Source organism: Manacus candei, unplaced genomic scaffold, assembly GCF_025592945.1.
Source record: "Manacus candei isolate 608988 ecotype Guabito, Panama unplaced genomic scaffold, ASM2559294v1 h1tg000148l, whole genome shotgun sequence".
Taxonomy (NCBI): domain Eukaryota; kingdom Metazoa; phylum Chordata; class Aves; order Passeriformes; family Pipridae; genus Manacus; species Manacus candei.
This window is the reverse complement of record NW_026138196.1, coordinates 243,128-262,434: the sequence shown is the minus strand read 5'-3', so window position 1 is coordinate 262,434 and position 19,307 is coordinate 243,128. Positions and strand designations below refer to the sequence as shown.

The window sequence follows — 19,307 nt, the reverse complement described above, 5'->3', positions numbered from 1 at the left end:
CAGGCAGTTTTGGAGAGCAAGGAGGTCCTCCCTGAGTCTCCTTTTCTCCAGGCAGAACTCCCACAGCTCCCTCAGCCACTCCAGACGTTTCCCCAGCTCCATTGCCCTTCTCTGGACATGCTCCAGCACCTTCATGTCTTTCCTGTAGTAGAGGCCCAAAACCAAGCACATACACATATATAAACATATATACCAATAATGCCTTTCACTTAGAGGTACCTGCAGCCCTCCCCTGTGCTCACACCCACACTGACACCCCACCAACACCCTGCAGCCCTGACTGTGCCCAGAAACACAGTCACATGTCCTTTCTCATACACAGCCACCAGCACTCACCTGTTCCCAAACTTTCACCTATTTATAGCCCTGCACATATATTTTTTTTTATGTGAATACATTGCACAGTCACATGTGAACTCACAAACCATCCTGAACCTCATGAGGCTCCAGCTCACAGCTCACATTCAGCACTGAGCTGAGGCTGGGAATCACATCACTGAACCCAAAGCCCCTTCCCAATGGGAGCATCCTCCAGGTGTCAGTGTCTGGCTCCTGCCAGTTCTGTAAAGGGAATTCATTTATTCCCTCTGTATTCCTGACCCCTTTCCTAGGGAAGCAAGGGACCATTTGATTCAGAGCCTCTGAATCCTCTGTCCTCTCCCCTTCTCCCTTCTGTCAAAAGCCATTAAGCCATGCTCTGTTGGCAGGCAGCAGAAGCCCTGTTTTGTGCTGCTCAGCTTCTCCTCCATCCTGTGCTGTGAATGACACAGGAGAATAAGCCAGCACCTGCTTTCCCAATCCCATGGACAAGGCTGGATGCTGTGGAGCAGCTTAGCAAAGGCCAAACAAGTCTGAGTCCTCTCCCAAACAGGGATGGACACAGCCCTGTGCTTTGCTGGTACCTTGTACCAGCTGCTTTCTGCCAACAGAATCCACCACCTCTTTCCTGCAACACCTGGAAGTCCAGGTGGCAAGGTATTTCCAGGAAAAATTGTCCTTGGAATAAGGCAGATGCCTGAAAATATGGTCCCCTGGAAGGTGTTCTTGGTGCTTCCATCAGCCCCAAGCTGAGCAGGGATAAATCCTCAGGCTCTGGAGGTGTGACAGGGTTTCACTGCATTGCCCTGTCTTGTCTGCTCTCGTCCAGGGCTAAAAAAGGGCTCCTGGGACCACAGTTCCATCTGCCTGGTTGCACACTGTGAGTGCAGTCAGACAGGCTGAATTAAGGGATACTTTTAACTGGGTTTAACACAGGGGAACTAATGGGAATATTCAGATTAACCTCCCTGCCTGCCCCTGTGTAGCCAGGCTGTGCAAGCACAGTGGTTTCCTCTCTCCAAGACACCCCCTCAATACATCCCCAGGAGCAGCTGGAAAAGGCAGGATTTGCAGCTGGAGCCAAAACTGAAGATGTGGGGAATAAAAACTGATTAAGGGCAATGGAGCTGGGACTGGGAAACACCAGCACAGACAACCTGCACAGGGTCACATGAAAGGCATGTCGCTGGCAATGTTGCTCCCCCACAGCTGGAGAGTTGCAGTAAAAAACATGTAATATATAATTAATATATAACGTGTCATTAACAGGTGCAAAGGGGAGAGCAGAGCTCTGGTTTCTCAGGGGGCTTTGGGGTTGTGACAGCCCAGCAGGTCCAGGGAGGTGATTCTGTCCCTCTACTCGGCTGTTATGGGACCACACCTGGAGTTCTGCCTCCAGCTCTGGGACCCAGAACACAAGAAGGATGTGGAGCTGCTGGAGCAAGTGCAGAGGTGGCCATGAAGATGATCACAGGGTTGGAGCCCCTCTGCTCTGGAGCCAGGCTGGGAGAGCTGAGAATGTCCAGCCTGGAGAAGAGAAGGCTCCAGGGAGACCTGAGATCCCCTTCCAGTGCGTAAAGAGGCTCCAGGAGAGCTGGAGAGGGACTTTGGACTAGGGATAGAGGGACAGGACAAAGGGGAATGGCTTTAAACTGAAAGAGAGTAGATTTAGATTAGATATTAGAAATAAATTCTTCCTGTGAGGGCAGTGAGGCCCTGGCACAGGTTGTCCAGAGAAGCTTTGGCTGCCCCATCCCTGGAAGTGTTCAAGGTCAGGTTGAATGAGGCTTGGAGCAACCTGGGACAGTGGAAGACGTCCCTTCCCATGGAAAAGAGGTTGGAATAAGATGATCTTTCAGGTCCCTTCCAGCCCAACCACTCTCTGCTTCTGTGTTTCCCTTCCTGTCTGTATCTGGGAGACTCATTTATCTCTGCCAGCGCAGACAAGCTGAGTTACTGCCTGGTCTACAGCTCTGGCAGGGTCATTAATGTGCTGGGTGATGGACAGGGGGAAAGGGAAGCTGTTTCTTGACTTCAGAAAGCTTTTCTTCGAAAGACAGGCACTGAGGGATGAATTAACTGATGTGATGAGCAAAACGTTGATGTGGGATGTTGTAGATAAGACAAATCCTGTGTGACACTTTTCAGGTGTCAGGGGAAAAAAGGGACCTGTACATTCCCTCCAAAGGAAACCAGGTGGAGACCAACAAGACTGGGATCACGACAAAGCCCCAAAAAGCACAGGAAAGAAACCTTCCTGACTTATTCTTCATCCAGTGCATCAGAGGCTTTCAGCAATTCAGGAGAAGCCCATGGAGCTCACAGTGTTTCTTGCTCCTCCTGCTGCCTTGTAATGACTTTCCTGTCATCATGCAGGACATGCAGCCAGGAATTCAGACAGCTTTGGATTCTGCAGATTAGACATCCTGAAAACAGGAATTTCAGGCAAAGCAGCTACACTGCAAGACTCATGGGATGGCTGGACCATAAACACCCCAAAGAGCCCGACAGCCAATAGCTCCTTCTGGGATGATTTTGGGGCTCTTCTTAATTGTTCCAGACAAAACAAACAAACAAAAACACCCCCAAAAGCTTGCTCTCACTCTCCAGAGCATTCCCTATGGATTGTAACTCTGTGTGACCATCTCCAGTCCTGCCAGCCCTTGATCCACCCCAAGCAGTTCCTGCTTGAAAAGAGCCCATGAGCAGAGCTGTTCTCAGCATTATTTTAGGATTCTCTAAGTTTCCAAGTGGTTTAGCCTTGCCCTGCAAGCTGAGGCACTGTTTGCTTTGTTCTCCATGCCCAACCTTGCTGTGCTGTGTCACCTTCCTAAACAGTGAAGTCAGATTTTCCTAGACAGCTCAAAGGCTTTAATTACTGGCATAGATGATCTTTCCCAAGGGAAGGTAAGGGTGTCCTTGAATTAAAACCACAGGTTCTTGAGGAACTTTCTCTTCCAAGAGCAAAAAGCTTTTATGCAAATATTTTTGAAGGTTTGGGAGGCCTCTTAAGATCAGTTATAATGCCTAGATATTATAAAGATCCACCTGGAGACAGAGAAGCACAGAATAGTTGGTTGGTGGAGCCAGGCAGATCCTCTAAGAACAAGCATTCCCTGACTGATCTCGTGGTGTCTCTCCAGACATTTCACAGAATCATGGAATGGTTTGGATTGGAAAGGACCTTCTAGATCATCTTGTTCCAACCTCTCTGCCACAGGCAGGGACACCTTCCACTATCCCAGCTTGCTCAGAGCCCCACCCAACCTGGCCTTGGACACTTCCAGGGAGGGCAGCCAAAGCTTCTCTGGACAACCTGTGCCAGGGCTCCCACACCATCCTCACAGGGAAGAATTTCTTCCCAATATCCAATCTAAACCTATTTTCTTTCAGTTAGAAACCATTCCACCTTGTCTTATCATTCCATGCCCTTATCAGACAGAACCCCAGGCTCAAAGAACACCATTTTTTTAAACACTTCCAGGGATGGAGACTCCACCACTTCCCTGGGTAGCCTGTTCCAATGCCTTTCCAATTCCTTTCAGTAAAGGAATTTTTCCTAATATCCAATCTAAACCTCCACTGGTGCAACTTGAGGCCATTTCCTCTCAACCTGTCTCTTGTTACCTGGGAGAAGAGACCACCCTTATCTCACTACAACCTTCTTTCAGGGAGTTGTAAAGAGACATGAAGTGATGCTGCCACCACCACCACCAAACCCTGGCAACCCTCTCACAGTCCCCTTTGCCAGAGGACATCCCTGTTGTGCACCAGAGCAAGGCAGGTGAGAAATACAAATCTGGTGAACAAGAACATGGAAGCCCATGGATAATCTGTCAACTCCCTCTGTCCTGTTCCAGCAGGAGAAAGAAGGAGTGGGAGGCTGGATCCTGCCTGGGTATTCACTTCACCAGGGTTAAGCAGCTAATAATCACTCCAGATGAATAATACCTTTGGAGGAGAGCCAGAGAAACCCAAATCATTCTCTGATTTCAGCTTTCAATTTACCCGGCCAGTATTCAGCTCATTAATCACACTTGCAGCATCCAACACAACAGAAATTAGTCCCTCAATCTTCTCCCCTCTTGTTTCGTGACATGAGGAGTTGGGGGCAAGAGGAAGAGAAAAGAGATGGAGAGGTGCCACCCACAAATCTCACAGTCACTCAGAGGGGCTGGGATTAATAAATCAAAAATCCATTGTTAATAGTACAAGTTTAAATATCCATCTAAATGCAAATGAATGAACACTCAGGAGTTCTTCCTCTTTTTTTTTTTTTTTTCCCCAAGTGCTCTGTTTGACAGCTCCATCTTTGAGGAAACACATGGTCACCTGCTAATTGTCTGTTCTAATTGCAGTTTTACAGTTCAGCCTTTCATGGTCCATGGATTTTAAGTGGCCGTGGTGTGGTTTGGATGGGGTTGAAAGCTCAGGTGGCTGCAGGAACAGGCAGGAGCTCTCATGTGAGGATTGCTTGGAGTTTCCTGCCTTTGTACCTGTTCACTCACAGGCCTCAAGGGGTTAAATCCAGAGGTTGATTCACTGGATTCAGGTGGGGTTTGGATCACTAAGATCTGCAGCCTCAGGTGGATGATTGTGGATGTGGGGAAGGTCCACCTGGCCAGTCTTGGAGCAGGAACATGGAGAGTGGTAAAAGAGGAAGCTTAAGACATGGCACAGAATTACCAGAATTACCACATACCAGGCTAGAGGTCCAGGGTGAAGCCTAAAAATTCTTGCTCCAAGCAGGAAAAAAATCACCCAAAACTGTGACCCAGAACTGCAAAGCCCTTGACAGCCCCGGAGTGCTGTTCAAGTTCGAGGTGAGCATTCAGGACTGGAGAATAGGCTTTGCATAATTTGCCTTTCATTAGACTTTCCCAGGAGTCAGAAGTGGTAGCAAATCAGCTTTAAAATGTTGTGCAAATCAGCTTTAAAATATTGCACAAACAGCTTGGCAGCTCCTGTTGCCAGAGATCACTGGATCAGCTCTAGTTTTGGAACATCCCCCGGCAAAAATCTGCTGACATCAGCATTTAGGACTTTTCAACTGCTTGAGATTGTAAATGTTGACTGGAAACACTCGCAGGGAAGCACACACACCCCCCAACACACACACACACACACACAGGAGTCTCAGCAGCAACATTTGCACAACCAATCTGCTGGGGATTTTGGAATCCATCCTTGAAAACTGAGCCGTGGTGACGATGCCAAGAAATCGCCTGCTCAGCTCTGAGCTGGGAGCCTGTTCTCTGATGCCATGAGGATGCAGGGATTAAAGACTGAAAGCATTCCCAACATCCTGCACTACCAGAAGGACAACAGGCAGCCAAACAAGCTGCTAAGCCTTAGGAGCAGGAGTATGGAGCGGGCAGAGTTCCTGGGACAAGGAGTGACCTGGCCCACTGGGTCAGAACTGGATAATCTTTAGGATCCTTTGCAACCCAAACCATTCTGTCATTCCACAAGGCAGAGGTGATTATGCTGAACTGGGCAACGTTTTGCCTCCAGATCAATGGCATTCAAAGCTCTCAATCCATGATGAGCACTGGGCAACCCTGCCTCTGTCTCCTACCAGGCACTTCCCAGTGCCAGCTCTGACAGATACATGTGCCCGCCCTGAGTGCCATCACTGCCCTTGGATCCAGCCATGTGCAAACTGGATTTTGCTCTTTTCATGCTCAGACTACAGCTAATTAAATCCAGCTTGGCAGGGGAACATCTCCATCCTTCTGGACATAACCCTCTCTCCAGGATGCAGAAAGCAAAAACCAACGAGATGTTGTGCAGAGGAATCCAAATTCCGCCCTTATTTGCCAAAAATTAGATTTGTATACAAGTGCTTTAATTCTATTCCAGCATGGAGAAACAACAGATTTGGGAGAGCAGGCCAGCTCCTCCTGAGTCTGCCCAGCAATACACAACACTCTATGCAGACCTACAGCTCTTTGGCAAAATAAAATGCAATTTTATTAATTTCTTGAAGGTTCACCTGCACTCAACAGCCTTCTAATAATGGAATAATTTCCACTACAAGCCAGAGGGACCAGTTCTGCCCTGGGCTCCAACATGGGTGTGATTTCACAAGCAGGGAGACCCTCTGGGTTCTTCAGCAGTGTTTGGATCCACTCACAGGTGCAAAATTTATCACAGGCCATCAAGAAGGGTGAGCTGCCTGCAAATATGTTGCCCGCCTATGTGTGCATATGCTACTTAATGGAGCATAAAAGGAGAAGAATGGAATCATTTTTCAGGTGCTGCAGATAATGTTAATAAATAATAATAATAAATGCAGAGGTAGGTGCCAAACGTGCAAGATCTCAAGGAGAGAAAGCAACTGCAGGCAGAAAAGAAGCCAGATTGGTCTTCAAACTGAGATACAAAAGTCAATGAAGTAAAACCACCATTAAATCAAACACTTTGTATCCTTGTCAAGTTCACTCAAGATTTAAGAGCTCACTTCCAGAATGTTGGTTTTGGTTTTGTTGGGTTTTTTTCTAAGATGCCCATTCTTTGACAACTACTTCCAATATAGGATTTATGGCCCTGACTCTTTCTGGTAACTTGGGATTTCTTTTTTTTTTTCCCCTGCTGACTAGAATCACATCACTCCAAACCTCCTGAACAGCATCAGTCATCACAGAAATCCTGGAAAATCCCAGAAAAAAAATCAATTTATCCTATCACAGCAGCACAACATAAAGTTCACAGCACCTGAACTTCACCACCACAGGCCAGATTTGCAACAGTGGCCTCTGATTTTGCATTACTCTCCTTATGGTGTCTGATTTAGGGTAACCACTACAGAGAGCCAAGCACTGCTATGTCAAACCCAATCCTGGGTCTCAGTTCATGCATCCTTAATATGGGAAAATCCCAAATTGGAAGAGTTAAAATAAGAGAGAACTTCTGCAAAAAGTAGACTGAGGTCCAAAGCATCAAATCAAATGCAAACACACCTCCTTGTGAGCAGCAACATGAACACCTCTGCTGGAACCCTGGAGGGTTTCCCTGGTACAAGAACACGATGCTTTCAGGACACAGGGCCCTTCATGAACTGTTCTGAAAACACCTGACTGCAGATCTTTAAATGCAAGACCCAGGTCAACTGGCACTAAAAGAGAAGTCAGTAAGAAGTGGTGCACAGGGGAAGGAAGAAACACTCCCCACCAAGGCAAAGAGACAACGGAGTGGAGAGAGCAAGGACTGAGACAGACTGACACATCACTGCTAAAATTGTGATGATTTCACCTAAAAAGCAAACAGACCCATGAGAATAAAGAGAAACCCACAGAACTCACCCATCATTTTCATCCCAGAGGATGCAGGTCTGGTTGGTGGTTCCCTGCCAGGAGACAAGAGAGGGAAAAAAAAGAAACAAATCAGTGTCATGCTGTTTGTGGAGTGTGTGATTAGAATGAAATATGTGGGACATATCTCACTGTAGAACAACTTCCACTACCCTAAGCTTGGTGTGTCTGGGATGCACCAGATGGGCAGTTGTGGATCTCAGTCCTCTGAATGGATTCTTTCACTCTGGGCTTGAAAAGCAAGGCCAAAATGTGCCTCAGTTTGTTCCACATCACCATCCCTGCAAGGAGGATTTGACTCTGCATCTTTCCTGACTCACCCTACTGATGTTCTTCCTTATTCTTCCCCTCAAACAGAATCCTTTTGCTGCTCCCTTCTGGAAAGTGGATCAAATACAGCCTGTGCTTTTGTGGGACGTGGTGCTGGGAAGAACCACGGCCCCGCAGGAGTGGGTCAGGTGTGTTTGAAGCCCCCTGGAAGGGGTTCACCACTGACTCCAGCTGTCTTAGACCCCTTTGGAAAACCCTTCCAGGAAAGTCCAAAGCAAAGACACAACGGATCTAATATTCATGTTGTAGAGCCTCAGGAGGACATCTAAAACCCACAGCAAGAACAGGCCGTGGGGTGTGTAAGTGTCCATCCCAGACATCTGCCTAGGGTTGAGCAGAGGAGCCTGGAGCAAAGGAGCCTGCCTTTGGAAGCACTGAGGACAGCAGTAATATTCCTGTCTCCAGTATTAATGGAAAAAAATCTTCCCCCCTCCTTTCCCTCCTCAAAGAAGATCGCTGTTGCAGCCTTTTTTTTTTTTAATGAGCACACAGTTATCCTCCCATGATTTCCCACAATGAAATGGTGTGAATTTGGGACCAGTATGCCCATGTTCCCTGTGCCAGCTGTGCTGTCACCCTCTTGCTGCCCTGGTAGTGCCTGAGCAAGGAGCACAGAGCAGGGGAGGTTTGGAAGGTTGATCCATATAATCATCCCTGGCAGTGACCAACAATGGGACACCAATGAGAGGGTGGCAGTGGAGAACCTCAGCAGTGTTTAGGGAGATTGAAGGGTCCTGCATCAGCAAAGAGATCTCAGGAGCCCAGAAAAACCACCTCTTTCCTTGCACCAACACATTCCTGCTCTGCAGAATCAAACAGAGCTGTGGGATGGTGCAGTCCCAGGAAATACTTACGTTGTACAGGTGGGAGAATTCGATTTCCAAAGGGGTGAGGAGGGAGCGAGGAAATGGCTTCACAGTCACCGAGATGACTTTGGAGTTCAGAACAGTGCTGTTCCTGGGGAGAAGAGGAGAAAGAGATGCTTTAAAGAGGATTTTTGTGGAGCACAAAATCCACACATCCGTCACTGGTGGTACAAGGTGTGGTGTACACAGTGAAGAAGGAGATGACCCCATTACTTTAAAATGCCGTGAAAAGACACTTGCTGCTGGTGGAGCCCCTTCTCAGCCCTTTGAGCTCCCCTCATAGCCACTAGACATCTATTCCTCCAGGAATCAGTCACTTTATGAACCTCGATGACTCCCTAAATCTGTTGGAATTATAGACTGTATATATCCCAGTAATAAAATAGTCCTGGACCCATTTTCTATCCCTCACATGAGGAAACAGAGCTCATTTGGACTACAATGATCCTTGTGGGCCCCTTCCAGCTTGAGATATTCTATTATTTCATGTGCTTTCAAAACAAAACTTCTGTTTTCCCCCCTCAAAGGCTGGCTTGGTGGCCTTTACAGCATATCCATGGGGCACCACATCCCTGGAAGTGCTCAAGGCCAGGTTGGATGGAGTTCTGAGCAAGCTGGTCTAGTGGAAGGTGTCCCTGCCCATGGCAGGGGGGTTGAAATGAGATGAGCTTTAAGGCCCTTCCAACCCAGGCCATTCTGTGATTCCATGATCCTGTCTGGAGATACTGGTGTGTATCTCTATTCCTTGAGGATCAAAAGCAGATGGAAAAAGGCCAAATCTTTCAAGGAAATGTTGAAATGTTTGGGCCCAGGCAAAATATTGTATTAAATCTGGCAGCCTGAGGAGGTTTGGCTGTTGGAAGAAGCAGTAAGTGAGGAGATACCTCCCTTGCCTGTGCTCCTGCTTCCTGGAAAGCCAAACTCTTTGCAGGTACTTCCCTGGACACTGAATATGTAAATACACAGGTTTTCCTGGTGTTTCTGCAGATTATTGGTGTTTAAATAAGCAAAAAGTCCCCACAACCAGCAGCTGAAAACTCTGCCATGAAGGAATTGGTGGTAGCTGAGCAGTTGGCTGCTCCCATGGGCAAGGGAAAATTTTCCCTATCCAAATCTCCACCAAATCGACAGGTACTAATAAAATCTTACACTTTTCTTTCTGGCTTTTATATTTCTTTTTACAAAGGAATTAGGTGGGAAAGATTTGCACTTGCGTAACAGCAATAATAATAAAAAGAAGGTTTAAAAGAAAGTTTAAAAAAAGGTTTAAAAAAAACCCACTTGGAATTGTTCATGGATATGTAAGTGGATGCTCAGAAAGCCACTATTCCACCGACACTAGAGGGAACAACAGCACTGGTTTAATAGGGTAAAGAAGAAAAATAATAATATATTTTCCTTATAAAAAAATGAAGTGATAAAGCACAACCATCAGCCTACAAAGAAAAAGTAAAAGAGTAAGTCAATGGGAGCAGCAGCTGTAAGAAGCTAAAAACAAGATGTGCTGAAAGGTAACAACCAGTGCATGTCTTCATTAGTAGCTGTGTCTGTGAGGGTCAGCTCTTGGTTCAGTGCTGCTGAATATTTACACGAGCAACACAAATGAGACCAAAACATCCTTTTGAAGGCCGAGGACCGGGTGAGAAGAAAGAGCATTTGATTTTTCAGCGTGGGAAGCTGTAGGAACGCAGCATTCACCAGTGTGGTGAAGATTGGTTAAAGGCCAAGTGGTCACAGCTCAACCAGGAGCTGAAGGGAGCTTGTGGAAAGTTGCAGAACAACTTTTTACATGGGCAGACAGTGATGGGACAAGGGGGAATGGTCTGAAACTAGAAGAGGAGAGATTTAGATTAGATGTAAGGAAGAAATTCTTCCCTGGGAGGCTGGTGAGGCCCTGGCACAGGTGTCCAGAGAAACTGTGGCTGCCCCATCTCTGGAAGTGTTCAAGGCCAGGTTGGACAGGGCTTGGAGCAACCTGGGCTAGTGGAAGGTGTCCCTGCCCATGGCAGGAGCTTGGAATGAGATAGTCTTTTAGGTCCCTTCCAGTGAGATGAAGCAGAGATCTGCTCTATGCACCCCTCCTTGTCAGGATCCCACTGTACTGTCTGGTTCAATTCCACTTTGAGATGAGGAAACAGCTCAGGGAGACCAAAGCAGAGACAGAAAACTGATCCAGGTGCTGGAAAACCAGACAAAAGTTTCCTGTTGAAAGGCATGTCTGACGGTCTGTTACGTGTGAGGGCCTTTTCAGTCACCAGGCCCAGTGCCTAGAAGGGAAAATCAGACAAATTCAGCCTTAAAATGAGAACCAGGCTCCCAGCAGAGAAGGTAATTAAGCATCTGAGCAGCTTTCCGGGGGAGGAGAAGGATTCAGCATCACGGGAAATCTTTCAGGAGGAAGATGAGTCGTTATTCCTAAAAGTACATTGCAGCCCAGCTTCTGGGAGGAAAACAAGACACATGGAGATGTGGCTGGAACAGGAGCTCAGAGGGCTCCTGAGTGGCTGTAAAGAGTGTGCAAACAGCTGTAAACACCCTGCTGAGCACACCGGGCTGGAAGGTGCCAGGCTGGTGGTTCTCCTGTGTCCTCTGCAGCACTGTCCAGGTGGGACTGAGCTCTGCTCACCTCCCTGCCATGAAAAATCAGGTTTGGTGTGTGCCCTGTCTCCACTGTCACAGCTGCCAAGATCCACAGGGCTCTCTGGATCCGAGGGGACAGAGTAATGTGTGAGTCAGAGAAGGCATTGCTGCCTGGGGGAGGTAAATTGGGACAATTAGGAACAGCTCAGCTGGTGCTGTTCACTGAGTTAAACCTCCTTTTTTTTTTTTTTCCTTTGAGGAAAAATCACTCTGCATTGAATCAGTGTGGTCAAACCCAGGATCTGGGTCCATGTTGCTTATGTGTACCCAGGAATAGCTGCTCTCCTCTGTGGTCAGAATCATTTTTTACCCATAGGCAGCTACATGGCTATTTAATGACATTCTCCTTTTCAATGCTGTGTCCATTTGCACAGCACTGCAGTAAGAGGTACTTTACTGCTACTGCTGCTTTTATTTCTTCTTTTTTGTTTTTTTTTTTTTTTTTTTTTTGTTTTTAACTTTGACTCTCCACAGGTGATTCAAGGCTCCTGATTTTTTTTTTTTTTTTTTTTTTTTTTTTTTTTTTTTTTTTTTTTAAAGAGGGACTGTCCTTTAATTAAGGAACATCTTAAATCAGCTCTCCTGTGGGAATGCTGCTCGGAGGCTGTGGCTGCTGCAGCTGCTGGTTATCAGAGCTCATTCCCTGCTTGGCCAGAGAAAGCTGAAATACTGCTGGATCATTTGAGCCAATGATGTTTATTGCCCTTCTGATCTAATTCCCACTGCTGTAATGGAAGATATTACAGAATACAGTTGGCTGACTTGCTAATTCCTCCCTGCACTCACTTGGAGCTCTTTTGCCATTGCCAGCGCTAAATCTGGAGGTATTTAAATGATTATCGGTGAGGAGAGATGCCCTGGTGTTTATGGTAAATGGGCTCACGCTAATCAGTGCAGAACAGATTTAGAAGGTGCCTTAGGATGCTTAATTTACTGCCTCAGTACCGGTCTCGGGGAAAAAAAAAAAAAAGAGCGAGGAAAAAAGGGAGAGGAGGGAAGGGAAGGAAGGGGAGCGCTGAACACAAAAGCTTCGGTGCCCGAGGCAGTTTGCAGCGGCCGGGAACAGGGCAGACATGTGCAGCCAGGCGTGCTGCTGCTGCTCTCCTCCCGAGCCTGTCTCTGCCGTGATGCTCTCGAGGGCTCAGCCTGGTTTGGCAGCTCTCCGGGAGCTCGGGAGGATCGAGGCAGCTGAGCATCCATCCCCCGTCTGTCCAACCCTCCCCAAATCCCTCGTGTGAGAATCCATGCCCGGAGGGCAAAGGGCGGCAGGCAGGGATGAAGCAGCAGCTCTGTGCCTCCCCTCCTATCCCGGGTGTACAGGGGTGGGGAAAACCTTCCTGCTTTTCCAGCACGTGATGCCTGCAAGGCATGAGCCCGTCCCCACCTGAACGCGCAGCATCAGCCCGTGGGGGGCAAAATATTCTCACTGTCTCGTTGCACCCCGGTGACCTTCGTTTTTTCCCTGGAAAACCAGGGCTCTGCGGCCAGAGGGATCAGCAGGAAAGCCTTTCCACCCTCCCCAGGCAGCCCTTCTTACCTCTGGAGGGAGAGGATGTTGCCCACGTTCCGGTACAGCACAGTCCCCACCACGAAGACGGAGGAGTCGTCCGACACTGCAGGACACCAGAGGGAAGGGAAGAAGACAACGGTACTGAGACAATCGGGATGACAGCTGTCCCCATGGGACACCCACGTGCAGGATTTGGCCTCTGTTGGGGCATGGCTAATGCCAGAGTGGCTGTGGTGGGATGCAGTGCCTGCTGTCACCACACTGGGTCTCCATCGGTCCCCAGAGAGGGCTCAGCGCCTTTGGGGTGACCCGACATCCACCCTCACACAAGGCTCACTCATCCCAGATGACCAGCCTGCTGCTCTCCCCCATTCAGAAACCCACTGCTCCCTCTGACAGCACCACAGCAGGCAGATCTGCAGGGTGGAAAGGTCCCCTGCAGTCACCTCGAGGCATTTGGACCCATCCACAGTCATCAAGCCTTCAGAGGGAAGAGCCACGCTTGGGCCGACAAGGGCAGCGAGAAGGGGAATTGTCCCACTGCGCCTCGTCTGACCCCAAAACTCGTGTGCTGCCTCAGGACCACGGTCCCAGATGAGCCTCTGAATCATCTGTGTGACCTCTGGGCACATCACTTGACCTCCTCCTCCTTTCCCTTTTGCTCCTCCTCTGCTGCCTTGCAGGGCCCAGCTGCAAAAAGCAAGAGCTCCCCTGATAAACCCCAAACAGCAAAGGCAGCCCTGCAGATGGGTTTTTGGGGGAGAAAAAGGAAGTGGACAAGTGAAAAGCAATGCTGAGGAAGCCTGGGGAAGGGCCCTGAGCTGGGATTTCTCTCATGCCTTGTACTGAGGTTGAGTTTGCTCCATCAGTGCAGGGCTGGCAAAAGTCTGTGTGTTCCTCTTTCACATCATCAGACTGGGCTCACTGGGGGTAACTGATAAACACATAACTGGGAGAGACTGACAGACAGGCTTGCAGGGCAATTGTATCACCCAACTGCACAAATCAGTGTTGGCCCACCAAAATCAGCTCCCAGTAGTGAGGGAGTTTGGTTCTGGTCTCATGAAGCTCCTTGTCTCCATCACTTTGCTCAGAGTAGTTACTCCTACTCCCTGCAGCCAAAGGAAAGTGAGGATCAAAGCTAAAAGAGGTGCATCTCCACTAAATAAACCCTTGAAAAATATACCACCAGCACAAGATACTGAACAAAACAGAGGCAGGAAGAGCCCTGGGTGGTAGTCAGAAAACCATGGAGAAGTGAGGACTGATGGGAAGTTGCTTCTTCAGGGTGGATGTCACCTTTTGTTTGCACAGTCACTGCAGCTTGGGGGCCCCAGAGCAGCTCTGTGTGAGGATGTTTCTAATAGAAATCTGGAAAACAGCAGCGTGAGGAACTGGATACTTTCAGGACAGCCCTCGGCCTCAGAGCAGGATCAGCTCTGTCTGTGCCTGGTGCCAGCAGTTTGTCCAAAGCTTTCCAGAGGTGAAGGTGCCACAACACACAAACTGTGATAACCCTTCCAACACGCTCCAGCTTCTCCCATGGAGATCACAGTGTCTCCAAGGCACAACAAAGCAGAAGGAGAGCTTCACATGATCCTTGCTCTGACAGTGACTCACTGTTTACCTTTGGGGGTGTCAACAGTTCCCAGCCTCAGATTTCCCAAGTAGAAATGATGGCTGATTCCATTCCCAGTAGGGAAGCCCAAGACAAGAGGTCCTGGTGTGACAACAGGAGTCCAAAGGTTTTCTGGTAGCAACAACTCACAGTCTCCAGGCTCTGTCCCAAGGAAGGACAGCAGAGCCTGATGCAGCAGCCAACAGCTTGTCCCCTCAAAACTATGAGTGCCAGAAGTAAATCCCACAATTTCCCAGCAATTAGCCCAACTTGGGGTCCTGCTTTTGAAAACTCAGGGCTCAATCCTGCCAAATTTCAAGTCTGTCTCCCAAAAGATGGGCGCCTGAAGTGTGTTGGGGGACTTCACCTGGATGTCTCAGCAGAGCATCCCAGAGCCTTTCAGGTTCCTTCTGGAGCTGGCAGTGAGGCTGATGCACCCAGAGGTCCCACCTCCATGCTGTGGCTCGTATCCATGCCCTGCTGTGGAGCCAGTGACCTCAGGGATAAATGCCTCTGAATTTCCTCTCTGGGGGCAGGAAGTTTCACACAGCAACCATAAACTCACAAACCTAGCAAAGCTTGTCCATGCAACAGACCCTGACCTCAGTCTGATGTGTTGACCACCATCTACTTACCCTTAGATGGTCCTGTCAGGTCTGGATCCAGCCTTGGGGGGGCATCTAAAGCATTGTTTGTCTATTTTTGCTACTCATTTAGGACAAGATATACACCCACAACCAGGCACTGAGCCCGCTCCTGAACTTTTGCAAGGAGTTTAAGTTGAACTCTTGGTCAGGCCACATCCGAGAGCCTTATTTACACTCATCAGTGCTTTTGGTGTCCAAGTATTTGTGAGCAAATCCAGCTGAGCTGGAAGGAGGATTTGAAGATTGGCCAAGTGGAAGGAACCACTTGGAAAACGAAGAAGGAATTTTCTGTTGGAGTGCCCTGGCTGTGCTGCCTACCTGAGAGCCCTGAAGACAGGATACTCTTGGAGACAGTGACCTTGTCCTCTGAGTTCTTGGCCCAGTCCACCATGCCCCTCCAGCCTTTCATGGGGAAGGTGATGTCGGTCGCTGCATTCGCAGGCAGTTTGTGAATGCCGAGGACTAGAGAGGAGCAAGAGATAAAACCAGTCAACAAACCAGCTTCAATAAACTCACCTGTGCTGAAAATACCATTGGAAGCAATTCTGGGAAACTAGATAGCAGAGAGACTGGATTTTGAGAGCTGTAGGAATGATGCTCTCCTCAGGTGATGCTTAGGCATGAAAGAAGATGACACTGTCAGGGTTTCATTGGAAAGGCCCTGCCTGCACTAAACCTGGAAGAAGAGAGGTCAGGCTGCTCCAGCATCTTGTCTCCAGGAGTGGCCAAAAGTAGTTGTTAAAAAGAAGTGTGAGAAAGAACAGAGGAAGACGTCTATTGGTCTGTCCTCCCAGCAATGAGCAGGACTTCCTCAGCCAGTGGCTGTATCCAGATCATCAACTTTAACAGCCACCAATGGGCCTCTCTTTTGTGCACTTTCCTAATCCCATCATGAACCCATCTGCACTTTTTGGCTTCTGCAGCATCCTCTGGCAACAAGTTCCCCGCCGGGGTTGTGCACACAGGATAAATCACACACTGCCTGCTGTTTGCTTGCTGCCTCATCACTCCACTGGTTGCTGTGCAGCTCTTGTGTTCAAAAAATAAAAGGAAAAGACTCATTCTGCCCAGTTTGCCTGTTCTCCATTCATGGTTCTATAGATATCTCTTGGATATCTCTCCATGGATATCTCTTGTTCAGGGTGATATCCTAACTTATTTGGAGAAAAGCCACCCTGTATTTACGACCATCCCTGTCTTTCCCAGGACCTTTTAATGCTGCACCACCTGCTGCCTCCCCTCTTTCCCTCCCCACAGCCCAGGTTACACATATTACACAGTAATTAACAGCTCCATGGGCTCTCTATCTGACATGGGGAGTGTAAATCCACTCACCCAGATTGTCTGTCACTTGGTAGGAATCCCGGAAATCCTTCATGCGGAAGCCGATGACATCAATGAAATCCTCCACGAGCCTGAACAGCTCCTTGGCATTTGGCCCTATCTGCAAAGAGAGGGACAATATTTAGTAGATCAGACACTAATGAGCACAGCAGGAGTTTCTCTGTGGGCAAAGATTCCTGCCCTCGCACGTGAACTGGAAGCATATGCTGGATATAATGGAGTGTCATGGAGCTGGGAAGAATGAGGAGTGAGAAATCCTAAAAGAAGGCCTAGAAATAGGGGCAAGAAATAATAAGATGACATTCAGATTGGTAAAACTTGAGTTGGAGGGCAATGTTTTAAAGCAAACAGAAGTATCTGAGATCGTCTGGAGCAGAAGACAACCTACACATTTACTTGCATAGAATCAGAGAATCAAAGAATCACAGAATGGTTTGAGTTGGAAGGGACCTTTAAAATCATCTACTTGATTTCCAAGCCCATTGACTGGAGTATTTGGCCAAAAGCCAGAGGCATTTGGAATTGCACATCCAAAGAGTGAAGATGTGTTGGTGTTGATGTATTGAAGCTTTGCCCTTTGTTAAATTCCAGGAGCCTTTCCCAAGCCTGAGACTTTCCTGACACTCGGGTATGATGATAATTGACCTGAGAAATATATTTGCTCTACTTCTGATGGTGTACATATATATATGTGTGTGTGTTCTCTACTGACATGGAGCCCACAAAGCATTACCTCCACCAGGGTAGTTAATCTTGCTGTCATTTCACAAAGAGCAGCCACACCAAAGGACATCCATGGTTTAATGTTGAATCTCAGGCACCAGACCACATAATCCTATCCAGAAAAGCATTTCCTGGCCTGATTTTCTCCTTTCTGGACTGATTTTCTCATTTCTGGCTGATTTTCTCCTTTTCTTTTTTGCTGGCAGCATCTCACTCTCCAAATAACCAAATTCTTGGTCCTGGGCCTGTCTTGGATCTTCTCTGTCTCTTCTTTCTTCCCTGGTGTTTTCCCATTGAAAAAGATATTGGCAATAACTCTTCACTTGTAATTTGCCAGCCTGAAAGAAGGCTGTTAAAAAATAACTAGTTTTCCAGTGACAGATTCCATAAAAGATAATCCACTTGAAAGGAGCTGTTCTGTCTTTTCCTCACATTTGCCTACAGGAGCTTAGCAAATACCATGAGAGGCTGAACAATTCAGATCCTTCTTTTCCTTTTCCACCACTTTTGGAGCATTTTCAGTTCCTACCTGTAATCCAGACCTTCCTGAGGTGGCTGAGCAGAGCTGAAGGGACAGCTGGGGACAAGCACGATGGGATGGAGGAGAAGGAAAGGCTGAACCTTCAAATGTGTGGACGAGGAGCACAGGGGTGGCCTTGTGTGTCTCGATCCAAAGGAATCTTGGTAAGACTAAAATCGTATCAGGATGAGCACAAAAAGTCCTGCCAGTACAGCGGGTGTGCACACAAGGAGGAGAAGTAAGTGAGGAAGCTATTTTTAACTGCATATTTTATATCCCATTGCAGATTGAAATCACAAGGTCAAACGAAATCCAGGCTACACTGACCATTGCATTTTAGGTTTTTATCATATAATGGTGAACACAATCTCCTCAAAAAGCACAGTAACCGTTCTGTGAGTACTTTTATGGGTTGTTTTGGTTTATATTTTCCTTGAACAACATCTCTGCCTGGGGGGGTGGAGCACAGGGTTTTGGGATGTGGAAAAGTTGGATTTATTTTTAATGATCAAACTGGGAGGCAAAGACTTTGTTTTAAAAGAATTGGTTGATCCTGGGAAATGCAGGGAGTGATTTTGGTCCAGCAGCTTTGAGGGAAAAAAACAGGGACTCTGGAAAATTGTTGACATCCTGTCCATGAAGATTTCTCTGTTCTGAAGTGCTGGGCTCTCATCTCAATTCCCATTAAACAAACCTCCTCCCCATGATATTCCCAATCCACATGTAGGTTATGGTGGTGTTGGCAGCAGGCTGGGCTGTGTCTGTTTATGGGTGCAAAGAGCAGATTGCACAGGGACAGCCAGTGGGGATGAACTGCCACGCAGAGTAACTGCAGCTGGGTTTGAGGGCATCAACAGGGTTTCCCCGTTGTCATGACAACTTGACAGCCTCCTCTGCTCTCTGCTAAAATATGTACATGCACCTGAAGGCTTGGAACCAAGTATTTGGTCACAGAATGACAGAATCACAGAATCTCAGTACAGTTTAGTTTGGAAGGGACCTCAGAGGTCATCTGGTCCAACCCTCTTGCTCAAGCAGTGACACTTAGAGCCACTTGCCCAGGACCACGTTGAGATGGTTCTTTATCCCACCTGGAGACAGACCATTCTCGTTCAAATGCAATGGGAAAACACAAGATATCAGGGAGAAGAGAAGAAGCTGCCCAGCTACTGACAGCGCCCCTGTTGTATGAATATATTCAGGCCCTTGTCTCCCATTCTGGACTGCCAACAACTGTGTCAGCACTTGCTGTTGAAAGCTTTCCCAGGGGACTTCCCTGATTGGTGTGAATATAACTGGAGTCTGGGGCTGATTTTTACTTGATTGTTTGGTATTTCCAAATCACTTTGAGGAATTTTTCAACAGCAACAGGTGGCTAAAAGTGAGTTGCCATGTCTGAGCCATCTCTCCAAGTACCTTCCACGGGATTGACCTCTCACAAAGGCTGAGTTTTGTTCCTTGTCCAGGTTATTCTGCAA

The 19,307-nt window shown here is 47.8% G+C and overlaps 1 protein-coding gene across 16 annotated transcripts in view; it reads right to left on the bottom strand.

Moving 5' to 3' along the window:
- The window catches only part of ADGRB1 (adhesion G protein-coupled receptor B1), a 300,832-nt gene that overhangs the window by 118,339 nt on the left and 163,186 nt on the right, over positions 1 to 19,307 (bottom strand). For all 16 annotated transcript variants that reach the window (XM_051771931.1, XM_051771936.1, XM_051771932.1 and 13 more), the window contains 5 exons: positions 16,578 to 16,686; positions 15,561 to 15,704; positions 13,005 to 13,080; positions 8,816 to 8,918; positions 7,623 to 7,666 (listed from right to left, as the gene is read on the bottom strand). In XM_051771931.1, coding sequence (XP_051627891.1) covers positions 7,623 to 7,666; positions 8,816 to 8,918; positions 13,005 to 13,080; positions 15,561 to 15,704; positions 16,578 to 16,686 — 476 coding nt within the window. The remainder of the gene's footprint in view (positions 1 to 7,622; positions 7,667 to 8,815; positions 8,919 to 13,004; positions 13,081 to 15,560; positions 15,705 to 16,577; positions 16,687 to 19,307) is intronic.